This window comes from Camellia sinensis, chromosome 8 (genome assembly GCF_055761805.1).
Source record: "Camellia sinensis isolate YWXY chromosome 8, ASM5576180v1, whole genome shotgun sequence".
Taxonomy (NCBI): domain Eukaryota; kingdom Viridiplantae; phylum Streptophyta; class Magnoliopsida; order Ericales; family Theaceae; genus Camellia; species Camellia sinensis.
This window is the reverse complement of record NC_138968.1, coordinates 154,675,466-154,700,555: the sequence shown is the minus strand read 5'-3', so window position 1 is coordinate 154,700,555 and position 25,090 is coordinate 154,675,466. Positions and strand designations below refer to the sequence as shown.

Below are 25,090 nucleotides of genomic sequence, written 5' to 3'. Positions count from 1 at the left end.
ATTTTAGTTAGGCGTACTGAATTTATATTTGTGTGCAAATGGAATCACCCACAAAATAAAGGACTTAAATTATTGAAACAAGGCCCGTCTAGCTTGGAGGAAAGCCCAACCAATGGGAAAAATATTGTTCACCCACACTTTTGCCCGACCTGGTAGAGGAGACACTTTGTATAGGTTTTGAGGTTAGTCATTGTTTATCCGGACACCCAATCATCCCCTAAATAAATCTTACACTTCTATCATAAATACCTTGATTTCTCTTAAGATTTTAATTCAAATAACAATTAAAATATTTTTTTATTAATAATTCATTAATCATATTAAAAAAAATAATATTATTGTTATCTCTTTTCTACTATAATATATATTAATTTGTATTTATTTAAATGTTTATACATATTCCGAATTAGTTTCGAATATTAAAAGGAAAAGTCAGTGTAATTATTATATATGAAAAGAGTGGGACTAACTTAGTTTTTTTTTTTTTTTTTTTTTTTTCAAACTACACGGAGGTGAGTCTAATTTACCATAAAAAAATAAATAAATTTACAGAAAAATAGAATCACAAAACATGGAGATAACACTAATCTGAATTTGAGATTGGTAAAATTAAGTGGGCCCTATCAGTCCTGTTAATTAAACTTATTTATCAATAGATCCTGCTAATAAATTTATCACTACAAATTTATTTATAAAAATAAGAGAGATTGATAAACTTAATGAGTAATATGTCTTAAAAATATGACCTATTAGTAATTTACCCTAAAATTAACATTACACAAACTTATCGCACCTTAATTACTATCAGAAATGTAGAAGTAAAGATTCATGAAAATACTATCTTATTTATCGGCCGGGTTCTGTAGAAATTGTCAACTCATTATTAGAATAGGATGTTTCGGGTTTGTCAAAGGAAGAAGAAGGTCTAGAAGAAATCCACTTCTTTGCAACAAAAGCTGGTTTTTTAGGATTTGGAAGAGGAGTTGCAGCTTCACTAGTGAGAATGGAAAGTACACTTGACACATTTGGACGATCACTAGGATCTTCTTGTACACACAAGAACCCAACATTTATGCATTTTAAAACTTCACCTCTATTGCAAGATTCGACTAGTGTCCGATCCATCAAATCCAATGCCTTCTCCTCATTCCACAATCTCCAAGCCTGAAATGATAAATCATCCAATCAAAACATTTCGAGTAAACCAATAGACATAAGATTATATGTTTTGGTCAAACAAATTTTAGCACTTACATAACCTAAAAGGTTCAGGGCTTCTTTAGACTGATAAAATCCTGTGTTCCTTTTCCCACTGACAATTTCGAGCACAATTACTCCGAAGCTGAAGACGTCAGACTTTACTGAGAACAATCCATCTAATGCATATTCGGGAGACATATAGCCACTACATTATTATGCAAAATTCTAAACTTAAGTTAATATTAGTAGGATAGGACACATTAGACAAAGAATGAATGACTTGAAATTTGCATCCCTAAAAACATGGCAATCTTAGTTTGATGATGATACCTTCAATCATACTATACTTACTATGTTCCAACAATTCTCTTTGTGTTCGCCTCTGTTTCTTTGCCCTTAACTATCCTTGCTAAACCGAAGTCTGAAATTTTGGGATTCATCTCTTCGTCTAAAAGAATATTGCTTGTTTTCAAATCTCTATGGATAATCCTCAACCTGGAGTCTTGGTGAAGATAAAGAAGCCCACGAGCAACCCCCAAAATGATACCAAAGCGTTTCTCCCAATCCAAAGACAAGCACAATGTTCGATCTTGGAAATGGTCCATTAAAGAAAAGAAGAAGAAGTACAGTTAGATTACCATGTTTCATGTATATTAGTGAAGAAGCACGTGCTTTGCACATGGCACGAAAACTATATAGTAAATGTAGAACTGGTATTTGAGGAATTTGGTTGTAGAAGCTAACCAAATATGAATGTGTCTAAGCTTTTGTTTGGCATATACTCATAAAGTAAAATCTTTTCATCGCCTTTGATGCAGTAGCCCAAAAGTCTGACAAGATTCCTGTGTTGAAGTTTGGCAATCAAAACAACCTCATTCTTAAATTCTTCTAAGCCCTGTCCTGAATGACTTGACAACCTCTTTATAGCGATTTCTTGTCCTCCAGGGAATTTCCCCTACAAGCATATTTTTAGACAACTGTGGCGTCATTAAAGCAGAAACAACTTGTTAATGAACTTCAATGAGTAATTAGGAAAGGACTATAACCTTGTAAACAGGCCCAAATCCCCCTTCTCCGAGCTTATTTTCATCTGAGAAGTAATTTGTAGCTTCTAATATGCTTTCTAAGTCAAAAACAGGCACGTCAATGCCTTTTTTATCATCCTCTTTGAATTCACTCGAACATATCAAGTTTTTAACATTTCTTTCCATGTCATACATTCGAAGTGCTTGACTTCTCTCTTTTCTTTCTCTGCTTTCTGATGTTGAAGATAAATATGCAATTTAGTTATAAAAACTTCTAACATGGAATGGAACAGTGAAATCCTCATTAATATGTTCAGGATATAGAATAACAGTAAAAGAAAAAAGAAATTTTAATCAATGCAGATTATAGGGCTGACTAATTAATTACCTCTTCTTCTTGCTGCCATTCTTCTTCTATAGAAAATCAAGCTAATGATGCATAATAGCACAAACATGAATAACACAACTAACAAAATAACTCCAGTTTTCAAATCAGAGCTTCCAGATTGCCCAGATCCTCCAGATCTCACTATTAAAAAAAAAAAAGGTGAGAGAGAGAGAGAGATGGCTCTTTTAGATATGAAAAGGCACAGAATTGCATCTATCTGATTAACAACATAGGTACCAAATAAGTAACACAACAGGCAATGTTTACAGTTGATAAGTCAATTATCAGCAAATTTGACTAATAGTTTCATTCATTCCTAAGATATATGCATTATGTAGCATCCTCACCTTGTGTACAAGCTAATGTTGTCCCATTCCATTGATAGTTTGCATTGCAGTGACACCTTCCCTTAACATCTCTTGTCGCATTGCAACTTGAATTAGGCCAATCCATGCAGTCTATGGTTGAAGTACAAAGTGGCTCAGGTGGGGAATTCCAGTCAAACTCTACATCATTGCCATTTCCTGATTGCATTGCACCATGGCATGAGTCAGGCGCATTAAAAGGCGATGATGGACTGAGCTGTAAATATTTGGGTTTTGAATTTTTAGCACCACATCTATCTTTAGCTTTCACTTCAATGACAAACTTGCGTGTTTCTGGATTGATGTTGATGACTTGAAAGGTGCCTCCTAGAGTCTGGAAGCTGACTTGGCCTGTTGAGTAGTTGCAGGAGAAATTGAAGTACATGGGATCACCACAGTTTGGTCCTGTGCTTAGTGGATACGGAATTATGTTCGTGCCACAGGTCTTACAACTTTTGTTCGTTGATCCTACAATATTGGATTGTCTTATATGTCAAAAAAAGAGCTACTACTGAAGTTTCAAGATCATGTTTGACTGCAATGTGATGTGTTTATACTTTTATTCTTGGCACATTTATCAGTTACATTACACATATATGCAAAAATCAACATTAAGAATAAATACTAGTGGACAAATCAATTAAAATTAGGTGCCAAGTATATATCAACAATCTGCCAGAGGTGAGATACTGTGTAAATCATTGATAGGCTGTTGGTTTGGGTTTGTCTCAGATTAGCTTTGGTGGTCTAGTTTTGTTTATTATGTTTGGCTTAGGTTGCTCTGTTTCCTCTGTTCCTTTGCAGTGACTACTGGGGCTTTATCAGTTGGCTTCTCATCAACTGTGGCTTAGTGCTGCAGATGATTGTGCTAGTGTATTGGTGCCAACCTAGTTGGGATAAATATGCTTGCTATGATGCTTGTGCACTAGACTTTTTATTGATGTATCATTAGCACTTTGGAACTTGTTCTAATGTTCATCAATATAATCTTATTTTGCTGATAAAAAAAGTATATATCAATAATAATTGTAGCTAATCACAAGATGTGTTCCTACCATATTTGTGTGTAACCCGGATTTCCCTAAAAAGAGTTTTCTAAAAAATTCAAAAAGAAATTAACTGATGGTTGAGTAGTTCAACTATATATCCAATCAATGTTACAAAAAATACAACCTTATAGCCTACCCTAGCCCAGACTACTGACATAATATTAGCTTGAAGATTTTGGGAGCCTGAGACTTGACATAAAATGTATCTATATATAAGCTAAAAACGTCAAATTGCATGTTTGTTGCAACTGTAATATGTCGAAAATGAGGTGTTTTTTTGTGAATTCAAGCATGCTTGTTGAAGTTATAAAATGATATATTCCGAATACAATTTCTTCTAATATATCATATAAATGTACTACAATTTTACGTACAAATAATTGTATTAGTTTGCTAGGTGAAAAATATCTTTAAACACAAGATTGTCACGTGTTGAACTTCTGAAAACTAATTTTAGATCCAATTCATATCTGTTAGAGAGGCTAATAATAGTTAGATAATCAAATTGTGATACGTATAAAAAAACTGGATTTGCCAAAGTCCTTGTACCACTTTAGCATAGGCATGCATCTAGAAGTGAATAAATACAATAGGAGTTGAAATTAACAATCCGATTTCTATTATTGAGAAAAAGTAAGATACATACATAGTAGTCTTTGAAAAATACATGTACATATCATATGACATATAACATGGTCCACTACAACAAAAAGAAGTTTTGGCGACCAAAAATGTAAATTTCGTCGCTGAAAGTAGGACAATTGGCGACTAAAATTGAATTGGTAACTTTTGGCGACTAAAACAGTTTAGTAGCCAAATGTGTACTTATTGGCGACTAAAAATCAGATTAGTCGTTGATTACATGGGTTTTAGCGACTAAAACAATTTTAGTAGCCAAAGGTGAAGGTTTTTGGTGACTAAAAAAGATTAGTAGCCAAAAGTATAGGCTTTGGCGACTAAAAAATGGTTTGGTCGCCGATTGTAGGTGTTTACCGACAAAAAAAAATGTTGTAGCCAAATGTAAAGGTTTTTGGCTACTAAAAAATTTTTAGTAGCTAAAAGTGGACAATTGGCGACTAAAATTGAGTTTAGTTGGCAAAAGTGGCTGTTTTGGCGACTAAAAATTATTAGTCGCCGAAAGTGGTTATTTTTAGACAGAAATTAATTTTTTAGCGACTAAATTATTGGTAGTAGCCAAAACTAAGGTTTTTGGCGACTAAAAAAAACTTTAGTTGCCAAAAGTAGCTCCCTTTTTTTTTAATAATTAATTTATTTTTTACATAAATTAATATTGAATAAAAATAATTATATTTATATATATAGTTTTAAATTAATACGGGCCAATATACTATATAAATAATATATATTGCATATATATTCATGTGATCTTATGGTGGCATAGTGGAGGGAGTGTGTTGGTAAAGGTCTACAAAGTAGAAGGTCCGTGGTTCGAATCTCAAAAAAAGCAAAACAAGTTGGTGATTTTTTTTTTTTTCACGGAAGCACCTTTGGCGACTAAATGGATTAGTCGGCGATTCAGTGAGTATTGGCGACTAAAGGATTAGTCGCTAAATGTATGATTTTGAAAAGTGTAAATCACTATTGGCAACTAAAATGTTCGTTGCGAAAGAGCTGTTTTTTGGCGACTAAAAAAGTTTTAGTCACCAATACCTCTGCCGACCATCTATACGTGACAAAACTAGCGACTAAAAAAATTAGTCGGGGAAAGTAAAAAGTCGACTTTTGGCGACTAAAAATGGACTTTTGGCGACTAAAAATTTAATCGTCAAATGTACTTTTTCTTGTAGTGGTCGTTATATAACATACAATCATCTTTGTGCACATTGTTCACATGTGACATTGTATAGTACCATGGTTTCTTGCAACTCATAAGGCAACCCAAAGATACACCAGAATTTTGAATATTATTAGCCATGTTGCCACTGCGTTTGTGAACAAATTAAATTATAATTTTGTTGATTTTAAGAAGACCAAACACACGAGAAGAGAAACACTTCTAAAATTTTATTAATAACCCAAAACTCTTCATAGATAGTTCTAAAAATTACAATGTTATGACTACGAATCATTTCACCAACAAATGTTAAAAATAACCATAGAACTCACATGTGGTTTCGGCTATTTTGCTTTATCTCCCTATAGTAAATCTGTGCAAATTAAATGAATTTGTGCCTCGCGTGCCTAATTTGAAATTTGGCATGGAAATTTTTTTAAGTTAAAAGTCAAAATACCACGTGAAAACATAAATACGAGTCTGTATCTTCATTTTCTTCGTTAAACAATACGAAAGGAAAATGAGTGAGAGTACTAAGTGATGTGGCAATGGGCCTCACCAGGAATGATTTGATATTTTGGCTTTGGTGTTGTATTTTTTTTCTTTTTTTATTGAGTGCCATGTCATTAGTGGTCTTTTTAGAGCTCTAAAATTAGTGGTCTCTATCATTGTTGCAATACGAAAATCATAATCCTAAAAACCATAACCCTCTATCCACCTACTGCCTGGCAACCGCACCACCCCGCTCCTTTTCCTTCCTCCATGTACCCCACCGCCTGCTCCCTTCAATCACAAGCTCCTGATATATATATATATATATATATATAGAGAGAGAGAGAGAGAGAGAGAGAGAGAGAGTGTGTGTGTGTGTGAACTAAAACATCTACAGCTGAAATTCCAACTGCAAAACAACTCCATATATTTTGGGGGGGGCTTCATGATTGGATTCCTGAAGCAAAATTGAAATACATGATGAATGCTTAATCAGCTAATTAACAAAAGGACCAACAATATTAGATTTTCTGTTATTGATGGTTTGGGGATTCTAAAGGCAAATCTAGTCATCAATTTACATGGCCCGCCCATTAAGTTTAAAACGTTTTCCAAGGCGTCATCTTTAAAATGGTTAGATGAAAGGACAGGGCTCCTCTCAAGTTACTGCAGAGGAGTGTTGGACATTGGTGGGTCTTGATTTCAGCCTATGTTGATAATCTAAACTGTTCAATATATAGAATCCGTCGAGTAATCTCAATTGCAAAATTTTTAGAAGGTAAGCACTCAAGTGGCACTAAACACTCAAATTTTGTTGACTAGTTGTAATTCTTTATGGTGAGTTAATAAAAAAAAAAATTGTTCATAAATTTTTTTAAATAAATGAAGGGTTTGGTTTCTTTTTTAGTCTCAGATTTGGATTGGAGACAGTTGTCTAAATCTATATGGACCTCATCATGAGTTTCGTTTCAATAATTCAAACGGTTTATTTTTAAAACCTTTCGTATATAGCATTTATGAAAAAATTAAATCAATCTAATAATTGTAAACTTTTTATTTTATCACATTTATCACCCAAAAAAAGTAGATAATTTCATTTGAAAAACACATTTTTTTAATGAATAATATATATGAAGCACTCTAAAAAATTAAGGTTTTAAATTATCAAAATATGACCCAAATTAAACCCATGAGTCTGGTCGGGACACCATACTCCAGTTTCTATTATAGAAGACAGACCCTGAATAAATTAACACCAACAAACATGATATATTTAATTTATTTTGCAGAAGGAAAAGTAGGAAAAATTGCAAATCAGTGTAAATTTTCAAAAATAATTCCAAATTAGTGATAAATTTTATGTACTTTAATAATTAAAGTTATAAACTTTTTCATGAATTTGCAAATATTTTGTCAAGTTTTAACTAATTTGTAATCTTCCCAAAGAAGTATACCTATACTGGAAGCCACAACGCGGACGGCGATGTTGCGGGGATCTGTAGCATACTCTTCCTGAAGGTTATTGGGAACGGACGTCCAAATCCAGCAGCCATGTCTGGTACCATCTCTCCTTGTTCTACTAGCTTCATATGAATATGCCAAACATTGGCAATTGTCAAGACACTCCGTTCTGCATTCCGTCTCATTTTGGACCTCCGAAAGTGGGGTGTCTGGTTTCCCTACTTTCATCATTGTCAAGTTCAAGAACATGTCTTTGTCCCTACCACATATGTCTGACTTCCTGGTGCACCCACCAGAAAAATCCTCAGAGTCCCAACGATCCTGTGAGGCAGGCTCAAACCCTGGCAAACACTTGCATAACCACCTATTGTTGTCGTGTACATTGCAGCTACCAAAATTCCCACAAGCATTATAAACACTGCATTGGTCACGCGGCTGAGACCATATCAAAGACCATCCCGATGATCCCGTCTCACTATCCCTCCAAATAAAATACTGAACCTGCCCATAGGAATTCATTAACAGCCTCGTATTGTTATAGTTACGGACAGTATTGCTATTGTTACGGACAGGTACAATTATTGTCTTATTGGGAGAATTTAAAATTGTTCCAGCGTTGCTTTGGATACTGTTGCTAGAATTTAGAAGTACCGCCACAGGATCATACAAGTTGTTGTAGTTATTGAAGCTACCTGTCTCTCTACTTTTCCAGTAAACTATACCGCTTTTCAAAACGATGTAACCGTTCTTAACTTCTTCATCCTGCTGGAATGTAAAGTTGCCGCGTGTTGGGTCGTCGGGCCGTGTCCATGAAGTCAACTTTAGGTTCGCATTCATGTTCATGCCAGGAAGAAACGTATCAGTTGGATTATTGAAGCTTTCCAATAAATTTTTTCCCGATTGATCGTCTCTCACCACCAAATTCCCAGAATCCAAAAGCTTGGCGGTGCTACGAGAACTTCCGCAACTGGTGGAAAAGTAAGAAATTCCACTTTCATCCCACAAAGTTAGATTGCCATTTAAAATGCCAAAGAAACCAGTAGCGGAATCAGGTAGTGGGTTGTCCCGGTTGAAAACCAATACAATTTCTGGGGGTCGCCACGTGTAATACTGTATTCCTACATATCTGTGTCCACTAATGTTCAAGAACCTGAGCTCGAATCTTTTTCCGTCTGATATGAGAGTTTCGTTACTTGTGCTGTTGATCGGATTGCCTGCTGTTATGGTATCTCTGGCAGCACAATAGTGAAGACATGAACACAATAACAACAAAAGACTGCAAAGAAGATGTAAACAGTAGATGGCATGTGATTTGCAGATCATGATTCATGCAATATTGCAGTGCAAAAAAAAAGCAAAAAAAACATCTCAATGTAATTGATTAGTGATGGTGTGCCATAGCATATGTGTGGTTGGTGCTAGGACGATCAGACAAAGAGGACAGGCGAGAGAACCAAAGCCAGGGCATTCTGCCAAGAGATCTGGCCGACTATCTTTGTTTGTGTGCCTTTTATCGGTGCTCGTCGCCCGCAAATTGATTGCTGGTGCTGTGGTATTGAGTGATGGAGGTTGTCCAACTAGGCGGATCTTATCTCTCTGTACAGTGATAAGTAGGAAAGTCAGGGCAAAGGCCGAAGTATGGCCTGTTGTCTTTTTCGACTTTTTTGATTAGCTGACTTCCACAATTTTTTTCTAACATGTATTATTGGAGAAAAAATTAAATGCAACAGCGATACAAAGGTATCACCCTCCGATCATTAATTACTATTTTTTCTCTTTAAATATATGTGGCACCTAAAATGAGGTTTATCCCTGTCTTCCATAATTTTTCTCTAACATGTATTATTGGAAAAAAAATTAAATAAATGTGGCACCTAAAATGAGGTTTATCCTTGTCTTCCATAATTTTTCTCTAACATGTATTATTGAAGAAAAAATTAAATGCAACAGTGATATCTATCACTATCTAATCATTAATTACTATTTTTTCTCTTTGTGATAGCTAAAATGAGATTTATCCCTCCCATATAGATTTACTAATATATGCCTACAATTAATGATGAGATTAAAATATAAATAAAAATAAATTTATTAAATTAAAATGTAATTTATCAAATTCGTTACTAAAAATTTGAGGTCAAAATATAAATGCAGATCCGGTTTCGACTTTCAAATGAATTTTGTAAAATTACCTATATAAAAATACATCCAATAAAATTATAGTAAAAACTAAAAAAGTAATTTATTGTAAGAACATGCCTCGTGGGCTTTGTCAGCGAGATGGGTAAAAAAGTTCTGTTAAGAAAAAAAAAAACTCTTTTTTTAGTCTTGAGCGAATTACCCTAACAGTCCCCTATAATTTGAGACTCGTGTCAATTTAGTCATTGACTTTTCAATTGTGACACATTTGACTATGAGTTTTAAATCTTATTCTAAACATGGATAATTAAAGATGTCATCACCCAATTTTAAGGACAAAGTCGTCAATTTGATAAAATTTAAACTAATTTGACAAAAACAAATGTCAAAAAAATATTTTTGAATTTTTAAAAATTATTTCTACCTACCAAAGATAAAATTATGTAAAATTGATAATTTTTTTATGCATTTATTTATTTATTTACCAAATTAATTTTTATTATATGTTTGGATGATAATCATGTAATGAGTGACTGTTTTTATTTTCATTAAATTAATTTTTATTTTTTCAAAAATCAACTATGACGACGACTTTGATATCATTATTAAACCAATCCATTAAATTAAAAAATTCAAAACTAAAAATATTTTATATATTAAATATATCGATTACACATTAAAAGTCTAACATCCATTTCTTACATAATCATCATTTAAACACATAATAAAAATTAATTTAATAAAATAAATAAATAAATAAATGTGTAAAAGATTTATCAATTTTATATAATTTTATTTTTGGTGGATATATATAATTTTTTAAAATTTTAAAATATTCTTTTGACATTTATTTTTGTCAAATTAATTTATATTTTATCAAATTAATGACTTTGTCCTTGAAATTGAACAATGATAACGTCAATTGTTCTTATTTGAAACAAGATTCAAAATTTATGGCCAAATATGTCACCATTCAAAACTGAAGAATTAAAGTGACATGAGTCCCAAATTATAAGAACTGTTAGTGTAATTTGCCCTTTAGTCTTTAAACAAATCACACCACTCTCATTATCTCTCTTCTCTCTCTCACTTGCCTTGTGAAAAGATTACATTTTAACAAAACCTAATTTAAATTTTGAGTTTAAATTTATCTAACCCCAAAAAGACGTTTTTCATAAAAACATCATTTTCCACTAAGCCACTTTTTTTTTTTTTTTTTTTTTTTTAATGACAGTTCCGTTTTTTAATAAATAAACATTTTTAAAGACGTTTTTCATAAAAACAACATTTTCCGCTAAACCACTCCCTTTTTTTTATTATTTTTTATTTTTTTATAAAAAAATGGCAGTTCCGTTTTTTAATAAATAAGCATTTTTAATGATGTTACGTTCCTTAATAAACAGAAACATTTTTTAAAAAAAGTTGGTGGAACAAAAATTGGTGTAAATATGGTGAGACAACAGATGGTAGACAATTTGTCAAAAAAAGGAAAAAAAAAATAGTGGGATAAAGTGATTGAGTTACATAAAAAAAAAAATGGTGTCTGACATGGATAAGCCCACAAGGCTTACGGCCCACAGCAAACCACCCCAAACCCATCGCTTGGGACCCATAGCATAACTCGGTTGGCAAGGCCCAGGACAGCTAGAGGCCATTTGGACATGGAGGGCCAATGACATTCGGGCACATGGCAGGTGGAACACAGGCCACATCAGCAGACAAAGATCTGCAGAGTTATTGCCACAACACATCACCATTAATGCAGCCCATCACAGCATTTATTACGACAACACCTCCCCGTCGGAACAGAGCCCCCTCACCCTAAACAAGGTAAGCTACGGCACAGGCTTTCGGCGGAAGGGGGCACGTCACAAGAGACAGTGAAATGATTACCAAAGGATATAAGCAAGAATGTAAGACAAGAGGAAGGTTAAGCTTTTCTATCTCTCTCTCTCTATCTCTCTCTATATTTCCTTCTTCCTCTATTGATTCACTCGCTGGAGGGTTCACTGGGGGACTACCCCGTTCCCCCTTTGGACTTGCGTGTAGGTCATCTGGTGGAATCATCCGCCTGAGTCTGGACTCGAGGAGCTTGGACCAGCCCAGCCCATCCACCCAGGACGAACTGCATTATCAGTTGGCGCCGTCTGTGGGAACTTGTGGTTTATTCGTGCGCTAGTTGTGTTCGCTATCGCCGGAGCCCTCTTCTCTCACCGTCACCTTTCCCTCTCACCCGTCCAGGTGTATGGTCACGACTAGGTCCATGGCTTCTCACCATAATACCACCGATCATCAAACAGACCTTTCCCATTCAAACAACCCGCCATAATACATCATCGAACTCACCAACAGCATTAACCGCATGGCCGAGCAAAACCAGGCCCTGATTAGTGCTTTACTCCAAAGAAACCTTCCCGTTCCACCTCCAGATATTCCACCCAACCAAGAAAGAACTCCGGGCCACACTGCCCCACAACCCCCTCCGCTCAACCCAAAAGGTTTACAACCCCCTCCTCCTCCACATATGAGCCTACCACCCCCACGCCCGTCAGTCGTAGCACTAGCCCCTGAGGGGGAAGCCAGCAGTGTCCAGCCTCCACTGACCGACCATGGCGACAACATTCCCCTCTGGGACGCTGAACTCCGAGCTATGAAGCTCCAACTACAAGGGGTCATGCAGAACATTCAGCACAAGCCCTCAGTCACCGCCAACTCGCCTTTTGTTGCCTCCATCCGCGACAAACCATTGTCTGCCAAGTTCAAAATGCCTACCATTGACTCCTTCGAGAGTCGACCATCTGGAAACCTACCGCACCCTCATGATCCTCCATGCTTTCCCTGACGAGATCATGTGCCGAGCTTTTCCAGTGACACTGAAGGGATGAGCTCGGTTGTGGTTTAGCCAGTTACCGGCGGATTCTGTCTCCACCTTTCAACACCTCAGTGACTCTTTCCTGAGCCATTTTATCGAAGCCCAGCGTCAGAGACGCCCAGCCACCCAACTCCTTAACATTCGTCAGACTAAGGGGTAGTCGCTCCGCAGCTTCGTCACCCGCTTCAACACCGAAGCCCTTCAAGTAGCAGAGAATGACAATAAGGTCATCCTCACGGCTTTCATGGCCGGCCTGCGGTCGTTCGATTTTCTTTTCTCCCTCTCCAAAAACCCTCCAACCACCATGGCAGCCATACTATCCAAAGCCCAGAAATACATGAATGCTGAAGATTCCCTGGCCGCTCGGCAAGAGCCGACCCCTAGAGACAAAAGGAAAGACTCAGAACCCAGGACCGCCCAGTATAATAGCCAAACACCCCACTATAATGACCGACCGCACCGACCCGACCGCCCGGTCGGTTCGAGCGATACACACCACTCAACTCCCCCATGGAAACACGTCCTCAATCAGATCCAGCGGGACTACCCCCTCAAGTGGCCCCTGCCTTCACGAAACCCCTCCAGCCGCAAAGATCAGTCCAAGTACTGCCGTTTCCACCAAGACCATGGCCATACCACCGACGAGTGTATCAACCTCAAAGATCAGATCGAGACCTTCATACGTCAGGGCCACCTCAGCTGATTCACAGACACCCGCCCTGAACAGAGGCAAAGAACCGACCTTCCCAGGAACAACCGCCGACATACACCACCCCGCAATCAAGCCCCACCTAACCAAGGCCACGATGGCCCACCACCACAGCCTCGGCCTCCAGGCAATCCCCCTCCACCAGTCGGAGAAATCAGAGTCATTTCAGGCGGCCTTGCTTGCGGGGGACCATCCCGCTCGGCTCAGAAGGCAGAGCTCAAAAAAATCAGGCAGGGCTCAAACAAAGCAGTGGCGACGGTGGACTGACCTCCCAAACAGTCAAAGCAATGGCTCGAACCCATCACGTTCACGGACACCGACTGTGCAGGAGTCCGTTACCCACATGATGACCCCCTTGTCATTTTCTCCATTCTCTCCAACTACAAGGTCAGACGAGTCCTCATAGACAACGGTAGCTCTTCAGACATCATCTTCCTCAATTGCTTCCGCCAGCTCAAGATTGGGAAAGAAAGCTTGTCTCCTCTCCAAACCCCTCTGGTCGGTTTCACCGGCGACCGTGTGACCTCCATCGGCTCCATCGATCTACCTATCACCATTGGCGAACACCCGAGGCAGACCACTAAGTTGCTCACCTTCCTTGTGGTCGACTGTCCCTCTGCTTACAACATCATCCTTGGCCGCACCGCCCTAAACGCCTTCCAAGCCATCACATCCACCTATCACCTTGCCATCAAATTTCCTACCGATCTCGGTGTCGGAACAGTAAAAAGAGAACAGACCGTGGCCAGGGAGTGTTATGTCGCCTCCCTCAAAGAAGTCAAGCTAAAAGAGGCCATGATCATCGAAGGGCTTGACGCCCGAGATGAGGACGAGCTGGTCAGAGGTGAACCCGTGGAGGAACTTGTTGAAGTTAACATTGATCCCACCAACCCAATCAAAACCGCCAAAATTGGCAACCAACTACCTCCCAAGCCAAGGCCGACCTCACCGCTCTCCTGACTGAGCACAAAGATGTATTCGCCTGGACCCATTCTGACATGCCAGGCATTGACCCCTCCTTCAAAACCCATTGCCTCAGCATCGAACCCCACTTTCGACCCCACCGCTAGAAGCAACGCATTTTCCACCCGGAGTGCAACACTCTTATAGTCGCAGAAGTTGACAAGCTCCTCGAGGCCCAATTCATCAAGAATGTGGACTACTCTAGATGGTTGTCCAACGTGGTCCTCGTCCGCAAACACAATGGCAAATGGCGACTCTGTGTTGATTACTCTGACCTGAACCGAGCTTGCCCCAAAGACAGCTACCCCCTTCCCCGCATAGATCTGCTGGTCGACGCCACGGCCGGTCATCAAATGCTCAGCTTCATGGACGCCTTCTCTGGGTACAACCAAATCCTGATGCACACATCTGATCGGGAACACACATCATTTATCACCGACCGAGGTACCTACCACTATTGTGTAATGCCGTTCGGGTTGAAGAATGCCGGGGCCACCTATCAACGGCTGGTTAATGCCGTCTTCCATCACCAAATAGGCCGGAATATGGAAGTCTACGTCGATGACATGCTAGTCAAAAGCAAATACTCCTCCGATCACCTCACTGACTTACGAGAGACCTTCGCTACCTTGCGCAAGTACCAGATGAAGCTCAACCCAGAGAAGTGCGCCTTCGGCGTAGGATCTGGAAAATTTTTGGGTTTTATGGTCAGTCAGCGCGGCATTGAAGCTAACCCTGAGAAGATCAAGGCCTTAGTGGAGATGCAGTCGCCTAGGACGGTCAAAGAAGTTCAAAGACTCACCGGCTGAGTGGCGGCCCTCAACCGCTTCATTTCCCGCGCAACAGATAAGTGCCTACCCTTCTTCAAAGTTCTTCGGCAGACTTTTGAATGGACAGCCGAATCCGAAGAGGCTTTCCAACAGTTAAAGCGATGCATGGCCAACCCTCCCCTTCTTTCCCAAGCAATCACGGTCGAGCCCCTCTTTCTCTACTTAGCAGTATCGAGCACCGCAGTCAGTGCAGCTCTCCTCAGAGAGGATGGCTCAATCCAACGGCCAGTCTATTACATCAGTCGGCCTCTCAGGGGAGCGGAGCAGAACTACCCCTTACTAGAAAAACTGTTCCTGGCCTTGGTCATTGCCTCCAGACGACTCCGCCCATACTTCCAAGCCCACTCTATAGTGGTCCTCACCGACCAGCCTTTGAAAAAGGTCATGCAGCAACCAGAACTCTCAGGTAGACTGATGCAGTGGTTAGTAGAAATCAGCCAGTTCGACATCTCTTACCGCCCTCGGACAGCAATCAAGGGGCAGGCTGTAGCTGACTTCATCCTGGAGTTCACTAATCCGACCCCGACCACTACCCCTCCGCTCCCACCAACTCCAACAGAGCCAGAAGATCCTCATTCTTGGACTCTCAATGTCGACGGTTCGTCTCGAAGAGAAGGAAGTGGTGCCGGCCTCATCCTCACCTCCCCCGAGGGCGGCTACTTCAAATGTGCCCTCCGTTTCTTGTTTAAAGCAAGCAACAATGAGGCCGAGTATAAGGCATTGATAGCAAGACTCTACCTTGCCAAGGACATTGGGGTCAGCCACCTCCGAGTATTCAGCGACTCCCAGCTCGTCGTCGGTCAGATGACGGGGGACTTCGACGCCAAGGAAGACACAATGCGAGCTTACAGAGACATGGCACTCCCCCTTGCTCGCCTCTTCAATACCTTCCACATCAGGCACATTCCTCGGGCGAAAAACTCCAAAGCAGATGAGATGGCTCAGTTGGCCTCTGCTGACCATCCTAATCTCATCCATGATGTCCGCCTCGAATATCTACACCACCCGGCCATTTCACCCGACCTGCAAGCTGTACAGTTCATCCAAAACGAACCCATCCCTTGGGCATCCGACATCCTCATATTCTTGACCACAGGGACACTCCCAGATGACCAACAGCAGGCAGCCAAAGTTCGATCCCGAGCATCCAATTACATCATTGTTGACGGTATATTGTACAAGCGCGGCTTTTTCCGGCTATATCTACGGTGCCTCAATCCAGCTCAAGCAACCTATGTAATGTAGGAGATCCATGAGGGAATTTGTGGTAATCATTCAGGCGACAGGTCCCTTGCCCAGAAGATACTCCGTACTGGGTATTTCTGGCCAACTCTTAATCAGGATGCGACCGATTTCGTGCTCAAATGCGATAAATGTCAACGTTTCGCCAACATCCCCCATGCTCCTCCTACAGAGTTAATCACACTCTGCAGCCCTTATCCGTTTGCCAAATGGGGGATCGACTTGGTTGGTCCACTTCCCACTGGTCGTGGCCAGACCAAGTTCGCGATTGTCGCCATTGGTTACTTTACCAAGTGGGTCGAGGTTGAACCCCTTGCCACAATCACCGAGTGGAACACCACCAGGTTTATCTGGAAATCGATCATTTGCCGATTTGGCATCCCTTAAGCCATCATCTCTGACAATGGCAAACAATTCGATAATGCGAAGTACAGAAAATTTTGTGCAGATCTCCAGATTCAACCATGCTTCTCTTCCCCCGGTCACCCACAAGCAAATGGCCAAGTTGAGGTCACCAACCATTCCCTTCTGAAAATCATCAAAACTAAGCTCGAAGCTGCTAAAGGCCTTTGGGCTGAGGAACTACCAAATGTACTCTGGGCTTACCGAACCACTGCTTGCACTCCCACTGGGGAAACCCCTTTTTGCCTAACATATGGCGCTGAGGCGGTTATTCCGGTCGAAGTCGGTCTGCCCACCCCCAGGATCTTACATCCGGATATCGCCTCAACCGAAGAGCTCCGTCGAGCAGAGCTGGACCTCATCGAAGAGCTCAGAGAGACTGTTGCTGTCAGATTGGCTTCATACCAACAGAAAATGAGAACACACTACAACCGCAGAGTTCGACCCCGAGAGTTCTCTGTAGGGGACCTTGTCTTGAGAGAAGCGACTCTTGCCACAAAGAATCCAACCCAGGGCAAACTGGCAGCCAAATGGGAGGGGCCCTACGTTGTGAAAGCCCGACCACGACCAGGCACTTACCGACTTCAAGACATGGAAGGCCGAGACCTCCCCCATCCCTGGAATGCGGAACATTTGAAGCATTACTATCAATAAGTTCATACTTTTGTATTGTCAATATTGTTGTTGTATTTTCCTCTTTAATACGTAATGCAAATTCTGACTGAAGTTCTCAGTTTTCATAATTCAACTGTCTGTACGTCGCTCCCATGACATTTTCACTTGCAGCCCTTCAAAGCCTCGGCCAGACCGAGCACTGAAAGCCTCGGCCAGACCGCGCACTCAAAGCCTCAACCAGACTGAGCACTCAAAGCCTCGGCCAGACCGAGCACTCAAAGCCTCAGCCAGACTGAGCACTCAAAGCCTCGGCCAGACCGAGCACTCAAAGCCTCGGCCAGACTGAGCACTCAAAGCCTCGGCCAGACCGAGCACTCAAAGCCTCGGCCAGACTGAGCACTCAAAGCCTCGGCCAGACTGAGCACTCAAAGCCTCAGCCAGACTGAGCACTCAAAGCCTCAGCCAGACCGAGCACTCAAAGCCTCAGCCAGTCTGAGCACTCAAAGCCTCAGCCAGACTGAGCACTCAAAGCCTCGGCCAGACCGAGCACTCAAAGCCTCAGCCAGTCTGAGCACTCAAAGCCTCAGCCAGACTGAGCACTCAAAGCCTCGGCCAGACCGAGCACTCAAAGCCTCAGCCAGTCTGAGCACTCAAAGCTTCAGCCAGACTGAGCACTTTAAAGCCTCAGCTAGACCGAGCACTTTAAAGCCAAGTAGGACCACATTTTCAACACTTAGTCACATCTTAAAGCTTATTCATAATTCCAGGACCACGTTTTTACTTAGTCAGATTCCAAAGATGCTATCACATATTTCACTCACTAATCAGACTATCTACCACCCCATCCAATTTGTTTCTCCAATCTCTTCTCTACAATTTGTAACCCACTTTTCCATTCCCATCCATCCCCATTCGCATATTATGTTCTACAATTTCATAATCCAATTTTTTAATAAGCCACTATCACCCTTTCAATTTTCATACAAATCCAATCCCGCTCTGCAAAGAGGAACGTTTAACTTAACAATTTTTCATTTTCATACACATTTTTATTGCACAATTTTTATGATCAGTTTTTATAACCAGACTTTATTCATTTTAGCCAATACAGGCCCACACAGTCAACTGACAACATAAACGAAATAACATTTGTACACAAGTTCATTACAATAAAATTCTTCATTCATTCATTCATTCATCCATTTACAATGTGTACACCAGTTCATCACAAAAAAAAAAAAAAAAAACAAACAAAAACAGCCATAGAGGTTGAACAGCTATTCTTCTTCTTGGTTATTCCTCCTCGCTGGACACAAGCTCTTCATCGTCAATGCCCTCGTCCAGGGGGGTCTGGGCCACATCATCTTCACCTATTGTTACACTACTCAGGTCCAAGTGTGGGAACAACTCTTCAGCTCTGCGTTTGAACATCTTCCAATAGCTATCCCAGAACTCGGCCATTTCGTGCTTATAGAAGTCTGACTGCTGGAAGCTCTCAATCACCTCTGCCTCCGTCCTACCTCCAGCAGTCGTCCTTGATGGGCCCACCCTCCCAGATTCTTGCCCAGCCAGACTCCTGGTGACTGCGGCATCTACCGCCATCTGAAATTCGGGAGACCCTTTGTATTGCTCCACCGCTGCGACGCACAGACCAGGGTAGGCCGCCCTCTCAGAAACCGCCTTCTCCCTCTCTTCGTCGAGCTCTCTTTGCAGGGTCCCCTTTTCAGCAGCCGCCGTCGCCCTCTCCTCTTCCCACCCCTTCTTTAGACTCTCCATCTCCGCCATCGCCTTCGCCTTCTCTGATTCCAACTCCCTCATCAGCCTCCCCTTCTCCTCCTCTGCTTTGACGAGCTCATCCTGCAACCCCTTCAACAGATCTCCAATTCTGGCATCTGCCTAATCTTTTTGCCTGACCAGCTCGTCGTTGCTGCTCATGGCCTCTTCATACCGCTCGAGCGCAACGACGTAGGCTCTTTCAGACTCCTCCAACTTCTTCTGTTCGCCAGCCAGTTGGAACTCGAGCGACACGACCTTACGGTGTGTGTCCTCCAACTCCAACTTGACTGCTTGCAGTTCAGCATGGGCAGTCTTCCAGTCAACGCTCTCATTCTTTAACTTGGCCAACTGGGCCTTGGCCTCTTCAGCCTTTAACTTGGCAGCCCCTGCCCTCCTTAAAAGGGCCCCTACCAAGGTAGTTACCTCCATTTGGGCGGAGCATAACCCCCTCAACAGGTGAGCCTCATTATATCCTGATGCCGAGCGCAGGGCTGTCTCCTCCACAATCTTCACCAAGCGGTCTGCCCCCGCCCTGGCTGGGCCTCCTTCTCCCTCCAACCTTTCAGCTACCGCGCGAGCGTGATAGATCGCCGTGGCCAGACGGATCCCTCCTTCCTGCGGGGCAGGCCCCTTTTGGGTCTGCTCCCTCCCGCTCGGCGTACCCTCGGTCAACCCAACTCCTACTTGCTCTGTTAGGGCAGTCCCCACAACCTCCCGAGTTAGGGTGACCCCCACCACCTCTGGGGTATCCTTGGCCACAGGGACCTCCACCTCAGCTGGGGCCACCTTAGCCCTCTTGGCCCCAGACTCATCTTCAGGTTCCTCTGGGGCACTTCTCTTTTTCTTCTTCTTCTTCAGAGCCTCCCCCTCCCTTCTGGCCTGTTCTTTTACAGGATCTAGGGGGGGCGGTCGTGGCTCAAAACTTCTTAAGTCTTTACCCCCCAATGGCCTTGGGCGCGGTCGGATCCTCTCCCGCACGATCGGTTGAGGTGGTCGGTCTCCTCGCGCTTCCTTCAACTTCGTGGCCTTGGCCAGTACGGCCTGATCCTCTACCTCCTGAGCTTCTCTTCTCGCCTCCAATTCTGCTCGGTCGAGGTCCCCACCCCTCGGCTGCGGTCCCAGCCTTACCTCAAACAATGCGGACGGTTGAACAAGCTCGTCCCATTTGGCCTTCTCTCTCTCCCTCCACTCTTTCACTCTCTTCACCCTCTCTTCTGCCACTGCCCCCAGTCTCGACTCCATTGACCTAGTGGGCACCTTCCAGATGGTGCGCACCCCCAGTCCCCCATTAGCAGACACGTAGAACCACCGTGGCCGCCACCCCTTGATCGATGTTGGCAGCCTCGCCACCAATCCCCTCCCCATCACCGCCTGTAGGGTGACCCACGTCTCCTGCTGCCCCGAAGCCTTGTAACACGAAAAGAACTCGTCCACCGCCATGGCCTCCCCTCCATTCGCCTTGGGCCATGCGCTCGCACAGGCCAGCAGAATCTTCCATGCATTGGGCATCAATTGCCCCGGCGCTACCTCCAGACGATTCATTACGTCAACCACCACTTGGGGCAGTGGCAACCTCAGCCCACCTTTTAGCGCCTCCTCGTAAAGGGAAAACTCCCTTGGCCTAGCATCAGACGGCCTTTCCCTTGATGTTGGCAGCAATAACTCCACCTCCGCCGGAATCTAGTATCTTTCCCTAATAGCCTCCAAATCCGCCGCAGTAAGTGTGGATTTGTCCGCCTTAGTGTGCCACTGATCTGGCTCTACCTGGCTTATTGGCTTTGGAGCCAATATCAGGGCTGACGCCTGCGATTCTCCCACCGGTTCCCCCACCCCCACCATTCGTGTCTCCGTCCTATATCGCGCTGCTAGCTCCTCTGCATCATCGTCTCCCAGAGGGTCCACCCTCACATTGACCACTTCTTCTTGTGCCATTTCTAGGGTTTGCTTACAAATCAGTTCTGACGCAGGAGCAAGGAAGTTGAGAAAATATTTCACAGGTGTGTCGTACGCAATGAAGGAATTAACACTTGGGTATTTTATATTTTTGTAAAAAGGTAGGTGAAACGCATTATACCAAAAACCCACGGTTTGCCCGTATTCCATGGATCCACATTAATTTTCGCCCGTTTCAAAACCTTTCAAATCAATTGCCAAAACCGCCTTTTCAAAACCCCCATCGTGACCTATCGTTTCATTTCTGCTCCAACGCTTCACTTCCCCCACGATATTGCCACGTGTATGGACACGATGCACTGTCCCCTCCCCTTACCCTGTCATTTCCATTTCACATCATCACATGGCACCACCCCGCCCCCTTCTCTTTTTGAGCCCCGCGCCGTCCTGGTCGGCACGGCTAACGGTCGACCCCTCCCGCTCGGCCACCCTCGCGGTTGGCACGCGTCACGGTCGACCCCTCCTGCTCGGCCACCCTCGCGGTCGGCACACCTCACGATCGACCCCTCTCGCTCGGCCACCCTCGCGGTCGGCCCGGGTCACAGTCGACCCCTCCCGCTCGGCCACCCTCGCGGTTGGCACGCCTCACGGTCGACCCCTCCCGCTCGGCCACCCTCGCGGTCGGCCCGCTTCACGGTCGACCCCTCCCGCTCGGCCACCCTCGCGATCGGCATGCCTCACGGTCGACCCCTCCTGCTCGGTCACCCTTGCGGTCGACACGGCTAACGGTCGGCCTCTCCACTCGGTTCGCACTTCTCTTCCTTAGTACTATTCCCTTCGTTGGACTAAAGCTGCACTCGGAAATGGGGGACTACTGACATGGATAGGCCCACAAGGCTTACGACCCACAGCAAACCACCCCAAACCCATCGCTTGGGACCCATAGCATAACCTGGTTGGCAAAGCCCAGGACAGCTAGAGGCCATCTGGACATGGAGGGCCAATGACATTCGGGCACATGGCAGGTGGAACACAGGCCACATCAGCAGACAAAGATCTGCAGAGTTATTGCCACAACACATCACCATTAATGCAGCCCATCACATCATTTATTACGACAACACCTCCCCGTCGGAACAGAGCCCCCTCACCTTGAACAAGGTAAGCTACGGCACAGGCTTTCGGCGGAAGGGGGCACGTCACAAGAGACAGTGAAATGATTACCAAAGGATATAAGCAAGAATGGAAGACAAGAGGAATGTTAAGCTTTTCTATCTATCTCTCTCTCTCTCTCTCTCTATATATATATATATATATATATTTCCTTCTTCCTTTACTGATTCACTCGCCGGAGGGTTCACTGGGGGACTACCCCGTCCCCCCTTTGGACTTGCGTGCAGGTCATCTGGTGGAATCATCCGCCTGAGTCTGGACTCAAGGAGCTTGGACCAGCCTAGCCCATCCACCCAAGACGAACTGCATTATCAGTGTCAATGTGAAATCTCAAGTTCAATTATACAAAGAGGCATTACTCTGCATAGTAATGTTATTTATTAACACATCCATAAAATAAAAAATAAAAAAAAATCAATACTTAAAAAAAAAAATACTGCTATACAAATAATTAAATTTATAAAGTTTCCTTTATATTTAGTTTCAAATTCCAAAATTTCATCTTTGCATGTCATACGTGTTAGTTCAATTTTTATTTATTTATTTATAAAGTTTGTTAAAAAGAAAAATACCCGGATTCTTTGGTCATTTCATTTCCCAAGTGTGAAGCTGTTTCACGACCCAGCCCCGGTTGCTTAGGATAGGAATCCCGACTTGCTAATAAATTTTAATTTTAACAGATTAAGTGGCACAGGTAGAGACGGATTGAAAGTAAAAAATAATTAAATAGATTAAGTGGCACAGGCAGAGGCGGATTGAAGCTATCTGTCTCTTTACTTTTCCAGTAAACTTTATGGCTTTTGCAAACGATGTAACCGTTCCTAACGTCTCCATTCTGCTGGAATATATAGTCGCCGCTTGTTGGGTCGTCGCGCTCTGTCCATGAAGTCAACTTTAGGTTCGCATTCATGTTCATGCCAGGAAGAAACGTATTAGTTGGATTATTGAAGCTTTCCCATAAACTTTTTCCCGATTGATCGTCTCTCACCACCAAATCCCTAGAATCTAAAAGCTTGGCGGTGCTACGAGAGCTTCCGAGACTGGTGGAAAAGTAAGAAATTCCACTTTTATCCCACAAAGTTAGATTGCCATTTAAAATGCCAAAGAAACCAGTAGCGGAATCAGGTAGTGGGTTGTCCTGGTTGAAAACCAATACAATTTCTGGGGGTCGCCACGTGTAATACTGTATTCCTACATATCTGTGTCCACTAATGTTCAAGAACCTGAGCTCGAATCTTTTTCGGTCTGATATGAGAGTTTCGTTACTTGTGCTGCTGATCGGATTGCCTGCTGTTATGGTATCTCTGGCAGCACAATAGTGAAGACATGAACACAATAACAACAAAAGACTGCAAAGAAGATGTAAACAGTAGATGGCATGTGATTTGCAGATCATGATTCATGCAATATTGCAGTGCAAAAAAAAAAAACAAAAAAAACATCTCAATGTAATTGATTAGTGATGGTGTGCCATAGCATATGTGTGGTTGGTGCTAGGACGATCAGACAAAGAGGACAGGCGAGAGAACCACAGCCAGGGCATTCTGCCAAGAGATCTGGCCGACTATCTTTGTTTGTGTGCCTTTTATCGGTGCTCGTTGCCGGCAAATTGATTGCTGGTGCTGTGGTATTGAGTGATGGAGGTTGTCCGACTAGGCGGATCTTATCTCTCTGTACAGTGATAAGTAGGAAAGTCAGGGCAAAGGCCGAAGTATGGCCTGTTGTCTTTTTCAACTTTTTTGATTAGCTGTCTTCGACAATTTTTCTCTAACATGTATTATTGGATAAAAAATTAAATGCAACAGCGATTCGTCGCCATTCAATCATTAATTATTATTTTTTCTCTTCAAGTATATGTGGTATCTAAAATGGATTTCACCTCAAATTTATTATTAGTTAGTGATATCACGTATCATTATTTTGTTTCATCCCAGATTTAAAATGTGTTTTGTTTTGTGAGTAATTATATGTGACGAGACATTATTTACGAAAAATTTTGATTCTTCCCTTACAAATATATAATGAAGAAGATCACAAAATATATATATAATATAATCTTATCTTTTATTTGTGCAACGTCACTTGTGTTCATAACATTGGGACTATTTGTTATACCTTTTGAGAGTGATTATAACTTATTTTGATTTAGGAGTCTGTTCCAGACTGTTTTGTACAGCTTTTGCCTATAACTTATTAGGCAAAAATAATTTAAATAAATTGAAAAAATATGATTATTTGAAAGTTGGGATAAGAGTGCTTTAAGTTTCTACTTTTTGGTTATCATTTTTTAACTTAAAAAAAGTTCCCCAAACAGGGCCATTGACATTGCAAAGCTATCAAGTGTTTTTGTGTTTTTTGTTTTTTGGTTTCACATTTTGATAACCATCTGTTTTTGAAAAAACATATATGTTTTAGGAATCAATTTATCAGGACCTTTTAATCAAAATCAACATTAAATATGAAATTATGTAAAAATAATATAAAATTTTCTTAGCTCCTCAAACAAATTACATTTTCTAAAACTGTGAAATTTCAGTTTCTGTGCTTGAGAAGCTATAAAATTTTAGTTTCCGTGCCTGGGGAATTGTGAAATTACAGTTTGAATGTCCCATTTGTTCTCCATTTCATAGTTATAGTTTATCAAATAAATAAATTAAAAATTTCAATTTCTTAGTTTGAGAACTATGAAATTTCATAGTTT

The 25,090-nt window shown here is 42.0% G+C and overlaps 1 protein-coding gene across 7 annotated transcripts; it reads right to left on the bottom strand.

The window, feature by feature from the left end:
* Positions 1-632: 632 nt before the first annotated feature.
* LOC114272817 (G-type lectin S-receptor-like serine/threonine-protein kinase At4g03230) lies at positions 633-9,437 on the bottom strand. Of its 7 annotated transcripts, XM_082883846.1 has the most exons (8): positions 7,769-9,435; positions 2,961-3,446; positions 2,614-2,754; positions 2,247-2,458; positions 1,945-2,155; positions 1,552-1,789; positions 1,255-1,405; positions 633-1,164 (listed from the first exon to the last, which is right to left on the bottom strand). In XM_082883846.1, the coding sequence occupies exons 1-8, from the start codon at positions 9,096-9,098 to the stop codon at positions 847-849; spliced, it is 3,087 nt and encodes a 1,028-aa protein (XP_082739972.1). In that variant the 5' UTR covers positions 9,099-9,435; the 3' UTR covers positions 633-846. The 7 variants fall into 7 exon arrangements, with proteins under 7 accessions (XP_082739972.1, XP_082739973.1, XP_082739977.1 ...); XM_082883847.1 differs by lacking the exon at positions 2,614-2,754; XM_082883851.1 differs by lacking the exon at positions 633-1,164 and having other exon boundaries at positions 1,255-1,376; positions 7,769-9,437.
* Between the last annotated feature and the right edge of the window lie 15,653 nt (positions 9,438-25,090).